General features: G+C 47.3%; 1 protein-coding gene across 2 annotated transcripts in view; it reads left to right on the forward strand.

The window, feature by feature from the left end:
• Positions 1–21,649, forward strand: part of LOC146205024 (N-acetylgalactosamine-6-sulfatase-like) — a 78,211-nt gene that overhangs the window by 45,907 nt on the left and 10,655 nt on the right. For both annotated transcript variants that reach the window (XM_084586772.1, XM_084586771.1), the window contains exons 6-9: positions 2,686–2,752; positions 3,759–3,880; positions 4,687–4,823; positions 5,251–5,354. In XM_084586772.1, the coding sequence (XP_084442898.1) occupies positions 2,686–2,752; positions 3,759–3,880; positions 4,687–4,823; positions 5,251–5,354 (430 nt within the window). The remainder of the gene's footprint in view (positions 1–2,685; positions 2,753–3,758; positions 3,881–4,686; positions 4,824–5,250; positions 5,355–21,649) is intronic.

A 21,649-nucleotide genomic window follows, 5' to 3' on the forward strand; every position in this document is an offset into this window, starting at 1 on the left:
TGCGCACGCTCAATGGCATTGAAGCTTAGAGAATAAATAATAGGTAATAATATTGTTACGGAGATGAAGTCTCGAGCAGGGCGAAAAAAAGGCAGAAGGAAGAGGAGACCGAAGTGTGCGCGCCCCGTTGGACCTTGGCTTGTGGCACCTACGTCACTGTCCGCTGGCTGTGTGAACCTCGCTTGTCAAACTTTTCAGGTCTCCGCGGTCACATTACGGGCGTAACAATATAACATAACAATATATTATCTAGCGCAATACTAAATAAATGAATTATATGAAGATACATGCAGTACATTACCATCTTTTTCTGGAAGCACTCTGCAGCATGACAGCTTGGTGGAATATTACTGTTTTTATGTCTGAGTTAAATTCTCACATTGGAAATACGTATAGATATAGTGTGTGTGTGTGTGTGTGTGTGTGTGTGTGTGTGTGTGTGTGTGTGTGTGTGTGTGTGTGTGTGTGTGTGTGTGTGTGTGTGTGTGTGTGTGTGTGTGTGTGTGTGCGTGTGCGTGTGCGTGTGCGTGTGCGTGCGTGTGTGTGTGTGTGTGTGTGTGTGTGTGTGTGTGTGTGTGTGTGTGTGTGTGTGTGTGTGTGTGTGTGTGTGTGTGTGTGTGTGTGTGTGTGTGTGTGTGTGTGTGTGTGTGTGTGTACGTTCCGCAGTATCTTGTTTAGAGAACATGGTTTGACTATGGGCCATTGATAGCCCTATGCACGCTCGTTGAGTTGATCGTGCAGTGCGTATTGGGCACCTGGTGGTACATTACAAGCATGTTTTAAAACAAGAAACCACCAATGCACATGATGCAAGATTCAACTCCCGCAGTCGGCGATGAATCCGAGCTTCCGTTTCCTTATTCTAATGGTACTTCGTAAATGATATACTGCCCGTGAAAAATCACCCTTAAAATGGGCACTTATTGAGTATTATTAAGACTATTATTATCATGCACACACACTTAATGCATGTTTTACAGATGCTTCACTTAGTTCATATAACCCGTTATAAGGATATGAACAGTGCAGAGGTCCATCATAATGTTCTAAAGGTTTATTTTTGGGGTAAATAGAGCGATAACATTTTATAAAGAAAACCGCAGTCATCAGCATCATCAGTCTGAATACACCCACTGCAGGGCAAATGCATCTCCCGCATCCCTCCATTTTGCCCGGTCTAGCTGTGCCAGCTGCACTCCCCGAATCACCGCAAATTTCCTGATTTCATCCGCCATCTGCCTCCTGGCATTGCTGCATCTTCCTGCTACGTTTGGGTTTTCTTAGCGCTTATCTCGCCTTCGCATTATATGTCCTGCCCATGCCCATTTATTCTTAACGATTTCAACTAGAAGGTCATTAATAGACGTTTGTCCCCTGACCCACTCTGCACGCTTCCTGTCTCTTAAAGGGCCTCTGACCAAGGTATGACATTTTAAACAAACAAGCCCAGTATATCGGTCAGTCATCTTAGAGAGTTTCTGTATACCACACCGATGCGCGCGACAGAAAGCTACAAAAATACAGATCAACTATCTCACATGTTTCCTTGCGGAAAGTCAACCTCCTCGTTGTCTACGTTGGCCCTCTGTGACGTACCTGCCTCAACGGCATCTAGTGGCCCATCACTCTAACTGACAGTGCAGGATTGAGGTAGAACACTAATGGAAATTTACACTGGTAAGTTTTCTTGCTCTGGGAGGAGAAGTTCGAATTCCACACCGCTGGTCGCCTGAAGTAACCAAGGCCATGGAGCAACTCGGAGCACTCTAGCTCGATCCGCCCACCGGATCGCCTACCAAAAAAAGTGTCTACAGCGTGCGAAAGCAAACTGCGGAGTCCCGCACCGTCGCCTATATATTTATCGGTCGCAGCACATTTTGGCGCTGGGATGCGACTTCAACGAACTTCCAGAACCGGTTAAGCATTACTTCCGGCGCGCGCTCTGCATGTTCCGCTGCTCAGCAAGGCTGAGAGCATGGTGCTCTGAATTCGTTTTAACGGCTATAATTCCGCTGAATCTGTGTAAAATATGTTTTCGGCTGCTCGTTCAGACAGCGAGGCCTCTCAGGAGCACGGCTTTCGTCCTTGGGGTGGTCAGTGGGCCTTTAACATTACACCTATGCGTTTTCCTCAACTTAAGTAAAACTGGTTAGCCTCCACATTTCTGTCCTATAGATGAGTAGCGGTAAGATACATACATCCTTTCTTCGTGAGGGTTACTGGCAAATTCGTGATCTGAAAGTACTTGCTAAATAAATTCTACCCCGATCTTATTCTATAGTTCCACTCTCGTGATCCGGATCTGCGGTCGCTATTTGTTCTACGAGTTCATATTTTCTATCCAATTCCAGCGCTCCGCTACCTTTCTTAATTACTGTTCTAGTTTGTCTGCATCTAGGTCCCTGATCGTCTTTTTGCGATTCGATCCCCTAGTCACACAACAACTTGGTAAGACGCGGTAACATTCTTACAGTCTGATGATTGTGCGATGCACGGAAGCTTTACTTACTGCGTTCTCTTCAACAAATATTTAGTCTCAAAAACTAGGCGCGAACGCTGCCAGATTTTGGGGTTTACAGTGATGGATTGTGTCACCTAACACCGTAGATGATTACGTGCCGCCTAGTGGAGTATGAGAGAAGAAAGCATGAATGAATGCCTTTTTAAAGTATTCTCTAATTTCAGGTATTACGAGGACTTCAAGATTGATATCAAGACAGCGACGTCCAATATTACAGTGATGTACACGGAGGTATGTACGCCTCCCACTGCAAAATGTAATGAGCCCCGACGGGGTGACGCAGTGGTTCGGGCGCTCGACTACTGTTCCCAAGGATGCGGGATCGAATCCCAGCATCGTCGGCCGCTTTTCGGTGGAGGCGAAGAGCAAGGCGCCCGTGTGTGCTGTGCTATGTCAGTGCACGTTAAAGAGAACCCCAGGTTGTCGAAGTTTTCGAAGTCCTCCACTACGAATCTCTCATAGCCTGAGTAGCTTTGGGATGTTAAACCCCACAAACCGAACCAAACCATAAGGTAAAGAGAGAGGAGTAAAAAGCGGGCATTGATTATGAGGAAAACTGGGTGCTCAAGGATGAAGAAAAATCACGAAGTTTAGTGCAGTATGGAGTAAACACATGTATGCCGTATTCTGCATTTTGTTCTGAGCAAAGAAGAAAACATTGTTTACGTTTCATCATATATGTAGGACATGAAACACTAACGTGTCTTTTCGCCTCACTTATACTGCGCGCATATATAAACGCAAAAAATCATCATTTGGGACATAACCCATTCCTCTATCCCAGGGATGAGAAGAAACAAAATCTATAAATGGATCTATGTGCGCAAAAATTCTCTGCTGGCCAGAAAATTGTTAGTAAAAGACGGACCTCCTACGCATAGGACATTCCTCGAAAACTTGCACACACTTCTCGTTAGCTAGCTGCATGCTTGTCAGCACATTACTTTCATACTCTGTATTAATTAAGAATTTGCATTGTTTAGCTCATGGCTTTTGGCTAATGATATTTTTCCACAGGTCAAAGCAACGCTGTGGTTTGTGATGCATGCTATATAGTGGAGGGATCCGGATTAATTTCTGAAGATTCCTTCTACTCAGTAGTCTCCGCATTCGGGTGTTCTTTTTCTGCATTTCTTCGCCCTGGAAATGGGGTGAGGAAGGAAGCCAGGCATATCATTTTGTGCCTAGCAGCCGGACTGCTTGGCCGCTGATCTACGCGCTGGGGTTTTCGTTCCAGGAGGCCGTGTCTTTCGTCAAGCGGCAAGCGGCGAAGCGCCAGCCCTTCTTCCTGTACTGGGCGCCAGACTCGACGCACATGCCCGTGTACGCCTCCGTTCGTGGCCGGAGCGTCCGGGGAGCGTGAGTGGCCGTCCGAGGGAGGGAGTCCCAAAAGAGGAATCGCTAAGCTTTCTCTACACTTATGGGGAAAAACCGTCGACCCTCCACCACAAATGTCCAAACAGCTCTCCTTTTGACTTGGTGTTTTTGACAGCAACATGGCACCAGTTATAAAAAAAGCCTCTATGCAGTTTACGGCGCACAATTTGAGGAACTTTCGCTGCCGCAGTACTAATCCACGAAGTTCCATGTCGCGCGAAATCCGTGTGGGACACATAGCGGCTGTGTATGCTGTATATACGCAGCATATGGATTCTAACACAAGCATATGAGATACTTCTTAAGTTCGTCGGGAATCGTTCCTTAATATAATTATGAATACGACATGTTACCCATACTGAACGTAAAAAGGAGTCTGTGTTCTATCCGGAAGTGGTTTTGGTGTTTCATTTTGGCGCAGTAATACAGCATTGTCTGTAATTCGTGCGGCTCCCAACTTTGGATGGCCTATATACGCAAACGCATAGTACCTCCTCCCATCAGATGGTCCAGTATGTTAGATGGCGATCGTGAACTGCATGGTCATGGTCTTTACTACTCTTTGCACGAGTACAGGTTACGGACCCTTAAAGTCCTGACTGATGCAAGGAGTCTGCTAACGCAGGACTAAACCGTTGACAGTGAAGTGCATCACCTGCCTGCGCGATCTCTTTGGGTGCAATAGTTTGAAATTGTTTCCGTTTCTTTTCTTTTTGCGATGCGGCCACTGTTTATTTGTGATCGCTTTGCACCGGCGTAAAACGGAGCGTGCGCGATAACTGGTACAGCTACGGAGACGCTGTGATTGAGCTCGACCGTGGTGTGGGCGCCATCCTGGACACCCTGAGGAACACGGGGATCGCAGAGAACACGTTCGTCTTCTTCACCTCGGACAACGGAGCGGCCACCTACGGCAAGGAAAATGGTGAGTCTCTGCCCTAAATTTAAAATGAGAAGCCGTACTAATGGTGTATAAGCCCAGCGCACGAGCTTAATTAATGCTAATCGGGACGAATGCACCCGTTTCACATGCATGCAATGCAGAAAGCCATGCATTTTCCCACACTTGTTTATTTTGTCCCCGTCCGATCAATCGATGGGCCTCTGTCGGAGCAGAGCATGCGAGACAAATGTGCCTGCTTCGTGCATGGGCGGCGACACATGCTTTCATCTTCCACCCATATCACGGTTCGTTCCTGTGTCGCGGCACATAGTGTATACACTATTCTTTTAAGTATGCAAACGAATGAGGAGGTAGCATTACGACCTTCTACCTCGAGACACGCAAGTGTACGATGCAGTGGAAGGGCTGATCATCCGCGAGTGGTGCAGGCTGTAGCTGCTCTCTGCAGGCGGAAGTAACGGTCCTCTTCTGTGCGGCAAGCTGACCACCTTCGAAGGAGGCGTCCGGGAGCCTGCTATTGCCTGGTGGCCAGGAACCATCCCTGCGGGCACGGTAAGCCGAAACGGCACCTCCCCTACTCCAAATCCACGCCATAGCGAGCAGTAAGGTAGAAAAACGAAAAAAGCTTTAGCGGGGCGATTTCATCTCATCTGTTTCGATTGCTTAGTCCTTCCACTGCGTGGCCTGATCAGCGATTGGACCATTCTTTCATATGAGGCTGTGGGAAGGACTACTAGTGGGAGCAGTGCGACTTTATTATTTTATTTAATGAGGATTGTACAGGCGCGGATGTGGATCGAACGGTGTTTGGCACTAATCAATATTCTGTACGCCTCTGGGTAAACCTCCAGGTTGCCAGATTTTACATTCGCGAGCGATCTCAGTTGCAAGTGGCCGCGTTCAAGACTTCCTGCCCCCACTGCATCTTTTGCGAGTGTAATAGCAATAGCAAAAAACAAATGAAACTTCTCACCTTTTTTATTTTCTTGACAATTTTGGGCACAAAATGTATACAACTGTCTGAAATGTGTTTAAAACGATGCGAGAGGATCTGTATTTATTGGTAGTATTGACGAAGTCATCAAAACGAAAGGAATATATATATATATATATGATTGACACGTCATCTGCTTTAGAAAAAAATGGTAAATGAAGTCTTGCGTATCCCTTTGGTAGGACTACAAAACACACTAGCCGCACAGCATAGGAGTCAAAAATTTCGGGGACCACTTCACTGTGTACTTTAGGAGCAATATCGACGCTAACAAAAAAAGAAGAAAACTAGAACTGATTTGGAGGCGCCTTAACCCTTGCATGCTCTTCAATTACTTGCGCAAGATCAAAATCAAAGGAAATGGTCAAGAGAATATCAGTTGGAGCAGTTAACATCAGGCACATTAAAGACCCAGTCTAAATAAGCCCGTCACTTGACTTCACATATGGGCTCGGGTATTCCAGTAAGTCGAATAAAACGCTTGTGGTAGACCTAGGAAGTATGTACATCGCTCCCAAAATGTATCCAACATTATCATAATAAGGTTTACTGAAAAAAAAAAATGGTGTGCTTGGTACGACTGACATTTTAGCAAATTTCAGTTCAGTTCAGTTCAGTCGTTCAGTCGTGTCCGACTCTTCGTGACCCTATTGACCATGTCACGCCACGCTTTCCGGTCTCTCACTATCTTCCTAACATCACATAACTTCATCTGCAGTGCCTCGAGGATGCCATCTAACCATCGCGTTCGCTGCCTACCCCTTCTCCGGCAACCCTCAACCTTTCCCAACATCAAATCTTTCTCCAGCGACTCCTCTCTTCTCATCAGATGACCAAAGTAGCTGAGCTTTAACTTTAGAATTTGACCCTCCAATGAGCAGTCAGGGTTTATGGTCGACAATATTGACTGATTTGATCTTCTGGCAGTCCAAGGAACTCTCAAGAGTCTTCGCCAGCACCACAATTCAAACGCGTCAATTCTTCGGCGGTCAGCCTTTTTCACAGTCCAACTCTCGCATCCATACATCACAACTGGAAAGACCATAGCACGAGTTATACGGATCTTGGTTGGCAGACTAATGTCTCTGCTCTTTACTAGGCGGTCAAGGCTAACCATTGCTCTCTTTCCCAGAAGCAGGCGTCTCCTAATTTCATGGCTGCAGTCTCCTTCCGAGGTAATCTTGGAGCCCAAGAAGAGAAAATCTGTCACTGCTTCCACTTCTTGTCCCTTGATGCTCCATGACTTGATAGGGCAAGACGCCATGATCTTTGTCTTTTTAATGTTCAGTTTAAGCCCAAACTTCTCACTCTCTTCTTGTACGCGCATCAGAAGTCTCTTGAGTTCCGCTTCACTTTCTGCAATTAAAGTGGTATCATCCGCATATCTAAGGTTGTTGATACGTTTTCCAGCAATCTTCACTCCAGCTGAAGACTCGTCCAGACCGGCCTTCCTCATGATGCACTCTGCATATAGGTTAAATAGGCAGGGCGACAGTATGCAGCCTTGCCTCACTCCTTTCTCAATCGGAAACCAATCAGTAAGACCATGCCCAGTTCTGACTGTGGCCTCTTGCCCTTCATACAGGTTCCTGAGGAGACAGATGAGGTGAATTGGAACTCCCATCTCTTGGAGAGCTTGCCACAATCTGCTGTGATCTACGCAGTCAAACGCTTTCGCATAATCAATAAAGCAGAAGTAGATGGGTTTCTGGAACTCTCTTGCTTTTTCCATGATCCAGCGAAGGTTGGCAACTTGGTCTCTAGTTCCTCTGCCCTTGCGAAACCCAGCTTGCACGTCCGGATTTAGAAATTTAGATATCTTTAAAAAAAATACCCACGTCACAGCCTTTGGCCGCGGTCTTTTATAAACAGACTAAATCCAGGCGGGCCAATTCATTCTCATAAATAGCATCGGTCATACACGTGTCTGTAAGAATAGCAATGTCGGAATTATGCTCCGAGAAAAGTACCTCCAATTTCAAAGCCTTATTTACTGTGCTCTGACAGCTAACACTGAGAATCTTAAGTCAGCGCACGTTTGTATTCATTTGTTAATTTTGTCTATTTACATTTAGACGGTAACGACAGCCATTTTCTTCATTTCATCTATACATGACGTCACCAACGCTTAACCTATCATTTAGGAGCTGAACCTTCACATCGTTTGCTTTTTCCTCCGTTGCGCTTTCTTTAATTGTTTGCGTACATCACAATGTTTTTGTAACCCACACACGTTAGCCACGCACTTTCTGATCTGTCAGCTGGGCGCCGCACCTGATTCACAGCTCCACATGTCTCCCTAAACGTGCATAGAAAAGCACCTCCGGGGCCATTTTTTATGCGGAAGTACTCTCACATGCAATAAGAGGCTGCATAAAAATCTAAAGATAATCGAGAGAGGTGCACGTAAACATAAAGATCAGAAAGACAACAACTCACGCGAGGACAGAACTGTAAGCAAAATATTTATAAACAAGGGACCACTTACAGGCGCGCTATCGTCATTATTCTTTCTTATGAACCCTGCCAGGGCTATTGCTTAGTGGGTACTGCGTTGCACCGATGCTTAAATATATCATCATCATCATCATCATCATCATTTCATAATCATCAGCCTGATTATACCCACTGCAGGGCGAAGGCCTCTCCCATATTTCTCCACTTAACCCGGTTCTGTGCTAGCTGCATCCACTTGACCCCTGCGAACTTCTTAATCTCATCCGCCCACCTAACTTTCTGCCGCCCCCTGCTACGCTTTCCTTCCCTTGGAATCCAGTTTGTTACCCTCAGCGACCATCGGTTATTCTCTCTTCGCACTACATGTCCTGCCCATGTCCATTTCTTCTTCTTAATTTCTACTAGAATGTCGGTAACTTGAGTTATTTCTCTGACCCACTCTGCACGCTTTCTATTTCTTAATGTTACCCCTACCATTTTTCGTTCCATAGCCCTCTGGGTTGTCCTCAACTTAAGTAGAACTCTCTTGGTTAGCCTCCACGTTTCAGCCCCATAGGTGAGTACAGGCAAGATGCAACTGTTGTATACTTTCCTCTCGAGCGATACCGGTAAGCTGCTAGTCATAATCTGCGAGTACTTGCCAAATGCGCTCCATCCCAATCGTATTCTTCTTGTTATTTCCTTTTCGTGGTCCGGATCTGCGGTTACTACCTGTCCTAAGTAGACATATTCGCCTACTACTTCCAGTATTTCGCTACCTAATGTAAACTGCTGTTCCTTCCCGAGGCTGTTGAACATTACCTTAGTCTTCTGCATATTGATTTTCAAGCCTACCTTTCTACTTTTCCTGTCTAGGTCATCAATCATTATTTGCAGTTCATCGCCCGAGTTGCTTAGCAAGGCAATGTCATCAGCAAATCGCAGATTACTGAGGTATTCTCCATCTACCATTATCCCTAACTGCTCCCATTCCAAGTTTCTGGATACTTCCTCTAAACAAGCTGTGAATAGTACTGGGGAGATTGTGTCTCCTTGCCTAACACCTTTCTTTATGGGAATTTTGTTACTTTCTTTATGCAGAACTATGGTTGCTGTGCAGCCACTATATATATCTTCCAGCACTTTCACGTACGGCTCGTCTACCCCCTGATTTCGCAATGCCTGCATCACCGCCGAGGTTTCAACTGAGTCAAATGCTTTTTCGTAATCAATGAATGCTATGTATAAGGGCTGGTTATATTCCGAGCATTTTTCTATCACCTGATTAATGGTATGGATATGATCGATAGTAGAGTACCATTTCCGAAACCCTGCTTGATCCTTTGCTTGATTGCAGTCTAAGGTTGTCCTGATTATAGTAGCGATTACCTTAGTAAATACCTTATACGTAACAGACAGTAAACTGATTGGTCTGTAATTTTTAAGGTCCTTAGAGTCCCCTTTCTTGTGAATGAGGATAATGTTTGCATTCTTCCATGGTTCCGGTACCGTCGATGACACCAGGCACTGCGTATACAGGGTGGCCAGTTTTTCTAGCACGATATCCCCCCCGTCCTTCAGCAAATCTGTAGTTATCTGATCCTCTCTAGCTGATTTCCCCCTTTTCATAGTTTCTAGTGCTTTCTTGACCTCGTCCTTCGTCACTGGTGGAACGTCTGACTGTTTTTCCCTACCGCCAATCTCATTACGGTCCTGACTACTTTGGCTACTGTAGAGATCTGTATAGAACTCCTCGGCTACTTTGACTATCTTTTCCATATTAGTGATGACGTTGCCCGCCTTGTCCCTTATCGCATACATCTGGTTTTTGCCTATGCCCAATTTCTTCTTTACCGCTTTAAGGCTTCCCCCTGTCGTGACGCTGGGGCTACGTCGACCCGGCCTTCACTTGGTAGCGTGCAGAGACTCGGGGTTGAGTAGGATTGAATCTTCGAAGTTGGTGAAATATGTACAAGCAGGTTTAATGGCACTTTGAGAAAACTTATTTACAATATTTACACGAAAAAGAAGGGTACATCAGCAAAATGGCAAGCGTTAAGAGTTCATAGCGAGAAGCGACTGGATGAGCCGTTTACCCAGGGCCCAGAGCGACATTTCGTGCTCTGCAGCGTCCTTAAAACCCCCCTATGTCCAGCCCCTCTCTGAAGATGTTGACCAACCAAATCCAGGGCACGCCCCTCAGGTATCGGCATCCAATCGAACACATCACTGCACTGATGGTCTGAAGCACTGACTGGTCCGGCATTCATTCGTTGGGCGTGATCACTTGTTGGCGGGAAAAGCTTGGGAACGGCGAGGAGAGGAGGTACATTTCTATTCTTCAGCAAAGAAACCACAGGCTGGTTCTGACAAGTGGTTTTACTTCTCAGAAACCCGAGTGCACGTGGCGCCGCATCCGCTCCCAGCATTGTCCGTTTTCGACAATTGCAAATCTTTCCTGCATTCCTGGGAAATCACTTAATGGCTGTATGCGTCATGCTCCTTTCTTGTCCTGCACGTCAGCGGACATGTCACTCTGTCGTCTCCTTTGGAAAGTAGGCATTCCTCACTGGACGATAGGGCTTATCGACTGGAAGAGTGAACAAAAGAAAGAAAGCACTTCCTCCATTTCCCGCAGGGGGACGTTTCTTTGTGTTTTTCCAGACGTTCTCTTGACAGGGTCAATTTGGCATTTGCAGGTTGTCCACAAAGCAAAACAGGCTTACAAAACAGGATTCCTGGAAACAGGCTCACTTAGAGCCATTGGACCATCACCACATTTTCACAATACTTTTCCATGCCCACAGGCGAACAATAGAGCGCGCAAATGCGGATGCTTGGTCGTAACAGCCTCCTCCCCCGCCAGAAGAGTCTCGGAGGGCAGCAGTCCCAGCTGCTGCATGAAGAGACGACTTAATGGCCTGCACGCGAACGCTTGAAGCTCGCTGTTGCTTGTCGCGTTGTCTTGATTGTTGTAGGCCAAATTGCTCGAGCTGTCTGAAACTCAACCACATGTCGAAGCAAGCACTCGGCTCCCGTCTGAAGAGACCAGGTTAAAAGAAAACTGCCATTGTTGTTCGAGAAAAGCCCACTCTCAAGACGTTCATGACCCACGTATTCCTAGAAAACCAAACGTGCTGCTTTACATAGCCACACATATACAAGCGCACGAAAAAAAAAAAAAAAAAAAAAAACCTGATTATCAATTTGGATACATGGTGAGGAACATCTCGGACCGCTTAGAAAGAGCGGCTAAGCGCGTCCGCATTCCCATTTAACTTCCCCTTTTTGTATCTTATTTCAAAATTGTACTGCTGTAAAATCAAGCTCCACCTAAGAAGGCGACTGTTCTTCGATGTCGCAGTTTGCAGCCAAGCCAGGGGACAATGGTCCGTCTCTACGGTGAATTTGGCCCCTCCAAGATAGCACTGCAATTTTTGAATGGCCCATACAATGCAAGCGCACTCTTTCTCTGACGCGCAATAAGCCCTCTCTCTAGAACTCAGTTTTCTGCTCAGGTAGAGCACGGGGTGCTCATTACCGTCGTCATCTCTCTGGCAGAGAACAGCACCTAACCCTCGATCACTGGCATCACACTGGACCGTGAATTCTCGGTCATAGTCTGGAGCTCGCAATACCGGACGGCTAATCAGCACAGCCTTCAGGTTTACGAAGGAGGCTTCCTTTTGTTCGTCCCAGACTACATTTGTCGGTTCTGTCTTGCGGAGAGCGTCGGTCAGAGGGCTGGCCAAAGCTGAATAGTTAGGGATGTAGTGATTGTAGTACCCAGTCAGACCCAGGAATGCTCGAATTTCCGTCTTCGTGCTCGGCCGCGGGTAGTCTGCTACCGCAGAAATCTTAATCTCGCTGGGTTTCCTGAAACCTTGACCTACATTGTGACCCAAGTAGTCCACGGTCGCCCTTGCCAGGCAACATTTCTCGGCCTTTACGGTTAGTCCAGCTTGACGCAAAAGGCTCAGTACAGCTCTTAGATGTACCATATGGTCCGCCCATGAGTCGGAAAAAACCGCAATGTCGTCTAAATAAGGCACCGCGAATGTTTCACACCCCTTTAAAACCCTATCCATGAGTCGGGAAAAACAAAATGGAGCATTTTTGAGCCCGAAACTCATCATTGTTGGCTGGTAGCTGCCCGTCGGAGTGACGAAAGCCGCGTATCTGCTGGCGCGTTCAGTGAGCGGTACTTGCCAGTATCCTCGAGTAAGGTCCAGCGTAGTCACATATGCCGCTCTACTGACCTGTTCTACTCTCTCCTCAATATTCGGAATAGGATACACTTGATCCCTGGTGAGAGAATTTAGCTTTCGGTAGTCTACCACAGGCCTAGGGTCTTTACCTGGAGCTTCTACTAAGATCATAGGCGAAGCATAATCGCTTTCCGAGGGTTTTATTACTCCCAATTCCAGCATGCGAGTTACTTCCCTATCCAGAATTTCTCTTTGCCTTGGAGAAAATCGGTAGCACCTTGATCGCACTGGCACGTCTGAAGTCAGCTCAATATCGTGCTCAGTCAAATCAGTTCTGCCTGGCCTGTCCACGAAGCAGGCCTCAAACTGTGTTATTATCTCGCCCAGATCGGACAGCTGGGATTTCTTTAGTTCTCCTCTCTGCTCCGTCTTTTTGAGAAGCTCCTGAGCGTTGCTTCCTTTTCCGCTGAGGCAAATCAAGTTGTCCCCCATCTCCTCGGGAAGGTTTAACGTTAGATTTACCACGGCTTCCCTCTGCACATAAGGCTTCATAAGATTGCAATGATAAATGCGCACTTCTTTACGCCTACCGGGAATTTTCACTGCGTAGTTAGTGTTAGAAAGCTTTGCAACGACTTCAGCCGGTCCTTCCCACTGTACTTCGAGCTTATTCTGCCTTGAACTTCTCAGCAACATCACCTGGTCCCCGATACAAAACGTCCTTTGACGGGCTGTCTTATCATTACACCTTGGAACGAGCCTGGGCTGACTTCATGCTGGCCTCAACGAGTTCCTTAGTGTTATGTAAGCGATTCAAGAGGTTCAGAATGAATTCTACTACTGTTGGGTCTTCTCCGCGCCCCTCCCAGGCTTCGCGCACCATTCGCAAAGGTGAGCGCAGTGACCTTCCGTACACCAACTCGGCTGGGCTAAATCCAGTGGATTCGTGCGGCACTGACCGCAAAGCGAAAAGCGCTGCAGGCAGGCAGGTATCCCATTCGCGCTTGTTTTCATAGCACAGTCCCCTCAGGACTCGTTTGAGAACAGAGTGCCATCTTTCTACGCTGTTGCTCTGCGGATGATGGATCGAGCTATGCACTACCTTAATGCCGCATCGCTCGAGAAATGAGGTGGTGAGGACACTCGTGAAAACGCTACCCTGATCACTTTGGACCTCGGAAGGGAATCCAACTCGTGCAAACACTGACAGCAGCGAATCCACTACACTCTCGGACGTCACCTCGCGCAGCGGAACAGCCTCTGGAAACTTTGTGGCTGGGCATAACATAGTGAGGATATAACGGTACCCTGACTCTGTCACAGGAAGTGGCCCAACTACATCTATTACTAACCGGTGAAACGGCTCGGTAATGATTGGTACTAACACCATCGGAGCTTTCCACTTATCTTGCGCCTTTCCAACCCGCTGGCACGTGTCGCATGACCGTACAAAATTTTCCGTGTCCTTAAAACATCCAGGCCAATAGTATTCTTGCAACAGCCTCTGCTTTGTTTTCTTTATTCCAAGGTGACATGACCACGAGCTGCCATGGGAAAGTCGCAGTAAGTCTCCGCGATACTTTTGGGGAACGACTAATTGGTCCCGCTCTACTCCGCGCTTATCCTTGAATAAGCGATACAGCACTCCCTTTCTCATCTCGAAAGAAATATTGTTTGCTGTCTTAGTGGCGCGGTGGCGCTCCCTTATCTCCTGTATCTTGGGATCATTGGCTTGCTCTATAGCTAAGTCCTCTCGGGTTCCACTTAAAAGTCTCGTGAGATTACTAGACACTGGCGGCAAGAGGTTACTCTCAAGAACGTCCTCATTCCGCGTCTCATCAAGCTCCCTTTCAAGTTGACATATCTGAGATGCCTCGCTCTCAAAGTTTTCTGACCTGCTATCTTCCGCATTTACCACTGTTTTAACTGCCGTTTCCTCCGCTGTGGATTTTTCTGGAATGAGCAGTGTAGCTAGTTCTGGCGCCTTTGAACGTGTTAAGGCTTGCACAACTCTGTCTCCGAAAAGGATGCCCCTCTTTCGCAGCAGCATGTCCGATTTGTTGGAGAACAAATACGGATAGCACTTAGGAAGCTTTCCTGAAACGGCAGCCTCGGTTGTTAATTCGCCGAAAGGGCCCTCGATGACCACGTTCGCGATCGGCAAGCACACACTCTGTTCCTCAACTACCTGTCGGATCCATGCACACTGTCCTGTATAGTCGGAAGGCGATACATACGCCGGATGGACAACATCCATCGTTGCGGCCGAATCGCGCAGTACCTTGCAAGGCTTCCCGTTGACTACTAGGTCATGCAGGTAGGGTTCTAAAAGCTGCATATTTTCATCGCAGTCCCTGACATACGAGAAAGCAATCTTTTCTTTCCGGCAGTTGACGGCGATGTGACCCTGCTCATTACACCTAAAGCATGTGAGCGGCTTCCTAGCCTCAAGCTTATTCTTTGTGTTCTGCACGTTGGTCACTTCCCCACTTTTCTCACTGCCGTCCTTTCTAGGGAATTTGCCTGAAGAAACCTTCATTTCTTCGTTTCCAACTCTAGCAAAGTGCCTTTCCTGACGGTTTTTCACACTGAACTTGGGATTGCGGGGCCTATCCACTGCTGGGTTGCTGAATTGTCGGCGCGAAGCATACTCCTCAATAAGTTCGGCAGCTTCAGTTGCCGACTTAATTTCGCCTCGGTCCTGTAACCAATTTCTTTCTTTTTCTGGGAGGCAGTTATAAAACTGTTCCAAAAGAATTCGCTCGACTACAGCGTCCCTATCACTGTAGGAATCTGTGCTCTTTAGCCACTCGCCCAAATTTACTCTTAAATTGTACAGGAATTCAGGGTAACTCTCGTCCCTGGACTTAGTAGCGTTCCGAAAACGTTGTCTGAACGCCTCGGCGCTAAGCCTATACTTTCTCAGAAGGCAAGCTTTGACCTTCTCGTAGTTGTCCGCGTCCTCCTTGCTTAGCCGCGCGACAACCTCCGCTGCCTCGCAGGGCAGAACCGTCAATAATCTCTGAGACCACGTGTCTCGCTGGAAGGACAGTTTTTCGCAAGTTCGCTCAAAGTTAGCCAGATACAGACCGATATCCCCTGATATCACATATGGCTGCATGTACTTTGACATCTTGAAATCTGCCTCCTTGTTGAGACGAGGTACCGCTAGCTGGGGACAATCGCCCGACCTCTTGCTCAACTCTAGTTCTAATTTCCGGAGCTCAATTTCTAGCTCCAGCTTTTTTGCCTCTCTTTCAATTTCACGCTCTTTCTGCTGTCTGAGCTGTTCCTTTTTTTGACCGATGAGGTTCCATGCTTCACTGAGCTCCTCATCATCGGTTCCCAGATCAGTGACTGCCTTTATAATCAAGGGTTTTCGTGCCAAACCACTTGTATCAATTCCCAATTCCTCACACAATAGCAACAGGTCCGGTTTCTGCAGCTTTTGTAGGTCCATGATCGCTCCGAGTGTCGGCTACTTCCAAAACAACTGTGCAAACTACCAACCTAAAGGCGTTTCCACACTCTCTTTACCAGTTCTAAAATCTAACCCTGTTCTAGAACCTGGTCCACATCAGAAGAAAAGCCAAGCACTCACCCACACATGCGATCGATGTTCCGAGCTGCCCTCTTGTTGGCCGATTGTTGCTCCTGCTTGTTGCTTGAGATGCCACCTCCGATCACAAGGTGTTGTGGCTTGTAGCTTCAGATCCACCTCCAATCACCAGATGTTGTGGCTTGTAGATTCAGATCCCACCTCCAGTCATCAGATGTTGTGGCTTGTAGATTCAGATCCCAACGCTGGTCACCAGTGTTGGGGCTTTACCCCACCGCTGCCACCAGTTGTCGTGACGCTGGGGCTACGTCGACCCGGCCTTCACTTGGTAGCGTGCAGAGACTCGGGGTTGAGTAGGATTGAATCTTCGAAGTTGGTGAAATATGTACAAGCAGGTTTAATGGCACTTTGAGAAAACTTATTTACAATATTTACACGAAAAAGAAGGGTACATCAGCAAAATGGCAAGCGTTAAGAGTTCATAGCGAGAAGCGACTGGATGAGCCGTTTACCCAGGGCCCAGAGCGACATTTCGTGCTCTGCAGCGTCCTTAAAACCCCCCTATGTCCAGCCCCTCTCTGAAGATGTTGACCAACCAAATCCAGGGCACGCCCCTCAGGTATCGGCATCCAATCGAACACATCACTGCACTGATGGTCTGAAGCACTGACTGGTCCGGCATTCATTCGTTGGGCGTGATCACTTGTTGGCGGGAAAAGCTTGGGAACGGCGAGGAGAGGAGGTACATTTCTATTCTTCAGCAAAGAAACCACAGGCTGGTTCTGACAAGTGGTTTTACTTCTCAGAAACCCGAGTGCACGTGGCGCCGCATCCGCTCCCAGCATTGTCCGTTTTCGACAATTGCAAATCTTTCCTGCATTCCTGGGAAATCACTTAATGGCTGTATGCGTCATGCTCCTTTCTTGTCCTGCACGTCAGCGGACATGTCACTCTGTCGTCTCCTTTGGAAAGTAGGCATTCCTCACTGGACGATAGGGCTTATCGACTGGAAGAGTGAACAAAAGAAAGAAAGCACTTCCTGCATTTTCCCGCAGGGGGACGTTTCTTTGTGTTTTTCCAGACGTTCTCTTGACAGGGTCAATTTGGCATTTGCAGGTTGTCCACAAAGCAAAACAGGCTTACAAAACAGGATTCCTGGAAACAGGCTCACTTAGAGCCATTGGACCATCACCACATTTTCACAATACTTTTCCATGCCCACAGGCGAACAATAGAGCGCGCAAATGCGGATGCTTGGTCGTAACACCCCGTTCTTTACATCATGCTCAATTTTGTCCATGTTATACTTCCTTATATCGGCCACCTTGCCGCTTATTGATTAGCTTTGATATCTCGGCCAATTCGATCTGGTCTGTTGGATTTGAAGCTTTTATACTCTGGCGTTTCTTAATCACATCTTTCGTCTCCTTAGACAGCTTGCCCGTATCCTCTCTAACTATCCTATACCGCCTACTTCTACCGCGCACTCAGTAATGATATGTCTGAAATTATTGTTCCTTGCCTCTAGGGTAATGTCGCCATCCTCAGTTAGAGCTGAAAACCTATTCTGTAGCGAGATCCTGAACTCTTCTGCTCTCCCCCTCACCGCTAATTCGTTGATGTGTTTCTTTCTTACTAATCTGTTGCGTTCCTTCTTCAGGTTTAGGCTAATTCGGGACCTCACCATCCTGTGGTCACTGCATCGCACTTTCCCGATTACCTCTACATCTTGCATAATGGCGGGGGTTGAACACATTATGAAGTCGATTTCATTTTTAGTCTCTCCGTTAGGACTTTTCCATGTCCATTTCCGGTTCTTCCGTTTGCTGAAGAAGGTATTCATGATTCGTAAGTTATTGCGGTCTGCAAACTCAACTAGTAACTCGCCCCTGCTATATTCCTAGAACCAATGCCATAGTCACCTACTGCCTTGTCTCCTGCCTGTTTTTTCCCTACCTTGGCATTGAAATCGCCCATTAGTACAGTATACTGCGTCTTTGCTTTTCGCATTGCCGATTCTACATCTTCATAGAAGCTTTCAACTGCCTGGTCATCATAACTACATGTAGGTGCATAGGCCTGTACAACCTTCAGTTTATACCGCTTATTAGGCCTAATTACGATGCCTGCAACCCTCTCATTAATACTATAGAGTTCATCTATATTGCCCGCTATATACTTATTGACAAGGAAACCTACTCCTAGTTCTCGCCTCTCCGGTAAACCTCGATAACACAGTACATGCCCATCCTTCAGTACAGTATATGCCTCATTCGGCATCCTAACCTCACTAACCCCTATGACATCCAATTTCATGCCCTCTAGTTCCTCTAGCAGCACTGCTAAGCTAGCTTCACTAGCTAGGGTTCTAGCATTAAACGTTGCCAGGGTCAGTTTCCAATGGCGGCCTGTCCAGCGGAGCCAGGCTTTCTTAGCACCCCCTGCTGCGTCACAGGTCTGACCGCCGCCTTGGTCAGTTGTTCCGCAGCCGCTGGTGACTGAGGGCGGGGGTTTTATGGAGCTTATCATGAGAGGTTGCGGCCAATTACTGCACCAGGGAGGCCAACTCCTGTTCTGGTGAGGGAGTGCGTTGCCGGAGATGTTCACCGGCATCAGGTCGCACCCCAAACCTGTTTATGCAATTCCATCAACACGCGGACGTTTTTTTTTTTTCTTTTTTGGTCGTCCGGTGTAGAATTGCGCGGCACCGGGATTTGAACCCCGGTCCTCTTGCATGCGAGGCGGATGTGCTACCGCTACGCCACCGCTGCGCTACCAAATCATCACACATAGATCACACATAGAAACAATAGATCATCACACATGTATTCCTGCCATGGGGTAGTAGTCTAAGCGTAGCATAGATTACACAGCTCCTTTTTTACTTGCTGGGACTGCATGAACGTAACTGCAGCGAGTTGTCATCCTTCGGAACTCGTTATCGAAATGCCTTTATTGCAAAGCTTTTTCTGGTTTATCCATGCGACTGCTGAGCACCATATTTCATTACACTTCTTTTTAAGGATAAGCAGGTCAAACAGCCTGTGCATACATTTGTGTATACATTTATACACTCTTTGCCATGTAATGCACAAACTTTGAAAGCAGTGCAGTGCTCCATCTGCACAAGTCCAATAGCCCAAATTGCAGTTGGGTACAAGGCACTTGTTACCCTAATCACAATGAGTTCGTTTCTGTATCTTGCTAGGATTCACAAGTGTTCCGCAACAGCAATCAATACATCACAGCCACCATGGGTTGAGCTCGCATCACACTGAAGCTTCTGCTGTAATCACCAAGCAGCGACGCAAATGTCTAGAACTTGGCGAAACTTGTATGTGCATGGTGCCCATCGTAATAATAAAGCAGAGAACCTAACTTTCACATACTGCGCTGCACTCTGGCAGCAGAAGACATTGATAAACACAGCTTGAAATGGCACTGAAGGCCGGACATTATATCTTGTATCATCTGCCACTTCACATTGGTTGCAGCTTCGCACTGCAGATGATGCAAAACGGCAGAGAGCTGCCAAACCACAGCGCTGCAGTGCCATACCAGCACTGCTGCGGTCAGCACATGTAGTGTAAAATATGGACAATATCTGTGCACTCTTCGCCTTGGTAAGCAATGAATGTATCAATATCTATACAGTCGAACCGGGATATATCAAACCAGAAGGGGATCGCGAAATAGTTCGATATATCGATAATTGGTTATACAGAAATCGGCTTGGGACGGCACTTACGATGCGAAAAAACGATACCGCATTTGTCACATAATCAACTCACTCACATAATGAACTCACCCTCCACTTTTGCACTCAAGAATTTTGAAAAAAAGGAAAAAAAAGCGTGAAGGCCAGCTCCCTTACATGCAAGCGATTAATCGATCTCAACGACGAGCGGCAGCGACAGAGCAAGAAATTGGAACTGGGTCCCTCTGCAGTACAAGCCACCGCAGCAGCTCAAAACAAGGTTTCTGTGTCGCCGTGGCAGAAATCAGAAATCGCCAGCGTTATCGCTTACATGTCGCACTCTGTTTCGGTCGTCTCATCCACAGCTCGTTTCTTGGCAGCGTGCCAAGATGCTGGGCAGCGATAACGTCGGGGTGTGTTTATCTTTTGATAGCTCCTGCTGCAGCGGGAAGCGAACTTGGCAGACTGCCCGTGATGGCTTGATTGCACAAGCCTGGTTGATTTATCACGCCGCGCTTGGGGCGGGCGTAGTCTACTGCCACAAAATCATTGGAAAGCGTGATAAAGTAGCTGCAAACGCTGTTTGAAGTGAGGAATGCTAAAAGCATTCTTTTAAAGAAAAGGCGTCATGATCGCAGCTGACCGCATGCTTTCGTTGATTCATACATGCGAGGATAAACGACTCCCGCAAAAAAAAAAAAGAAAAAAAAAGAAAAGAAAAAGCCGCTTCGTAACGCGTATCTTACGCTACCCCGCGCGTACAGCACAACGATAAAAACACCCTCCCCCCCCCCCCCCCCCCTCTTCAGAACGAAGGCCGGGAAAGAGGAAGGAGAGAGATAGCTCGGCAAAAGAATGGGCGCACTCTTGCGCTTCGCTCTATCGCGTTTTTCCCCTCTTGTCCCGACCGGTTCTCTCTGGTTCATTCACTCACATGGCTTGCAAACGTCACGTGCTGGCGCGCAGGAAGCGATAACCGCAGATGCGCTCACCTTTGGGGAATGGGCGCCGCACTACCCTAGACCAGCCGTGCTGAACTGTCCCCTCTCATTCCTTCCGCGCGTGGTTTGAAAACGTCACGCGGCAAATGGCCGAGGGTGATGCGATGGTCATTGGGGAAGGCACACTTTCCAGTGCGTGGTGCGGAGTTCAATATATCGAACGACCGGTGAAATTGAATTCGATATATGACGCGGCTTTCCTATACTTTTACATGGAATTTTCAAGTGGATATTCCGTGAGTTCGATATAACCAAAATTCGATATATCCGGGTTCGACTGTATAGCCTTACACCATGCAGAGGACCTAATGGAACGGAAAGGAAATGAATCGTTATAAACTGCAGTCTCTAGTTTGCAGCTTCCACATTTTGAAAAATGCCTTTTTATTCTGTAGGTAACATCAAAATTGTGAAAAATAGTTTAATAAAGGAGAACCCAATGGACAGTTTGAAACAAGCATGCGAGATGTCATTACATGCTTCTACAGCACAATACCAGGTATATATTTGTTATAGGGCACACAAGGTGCCAGCTGCCATGCCTCCTTCGCCTAGGCTCAGGTGAGTGACCTGTCATTTGGAGCAGCTGCGCCGTCCAGTGCTTTGGCTGCTGGCTCGGCGCTCGCAGGCTGGGCACCTGGAGTCAACTTTGGGGGATGCAAAGCAAGCCTGCGTTCAATCTCCTTCTGGATGGGCACAGGAATGCGTGGGAAGAGGGTGGCAAACCACTCCAGCTTGGTGAGCGGCGCAGCATATCGCCAATGCGTAGCACCTGGCCCCCACCAGCCTTCACATCCAGCTCCTCTCTATATATAGGCTGCTATTTCGTCCTCAGTGCTGAAAAGCGCGACGTGAATTGCCACTGCTACTGCGATAATATGCTGTGCAGGCGTTATTTCGATCGAATCAATCAGACAGTCAGTGAATAAATAAGTCAATCAGTCCCCGCAAT

The sequence above is a fragment of the Amblyomma maculatum genome, chromosome 1 (assembly GCF_055883805.1).
Source record: "Amblyomma maculatum isolate TAMU_Amacu chromosome 1, ASM5588380v1, whole genome shotgun sequence".
NCBI classification, from domain to species: domain Eukaryota; kingdom Metazoa; phylum Arthropoda; class Arachnida; order Ixodida; family Ixodidae; genus Amblyomma; species Amblyomma maculatum.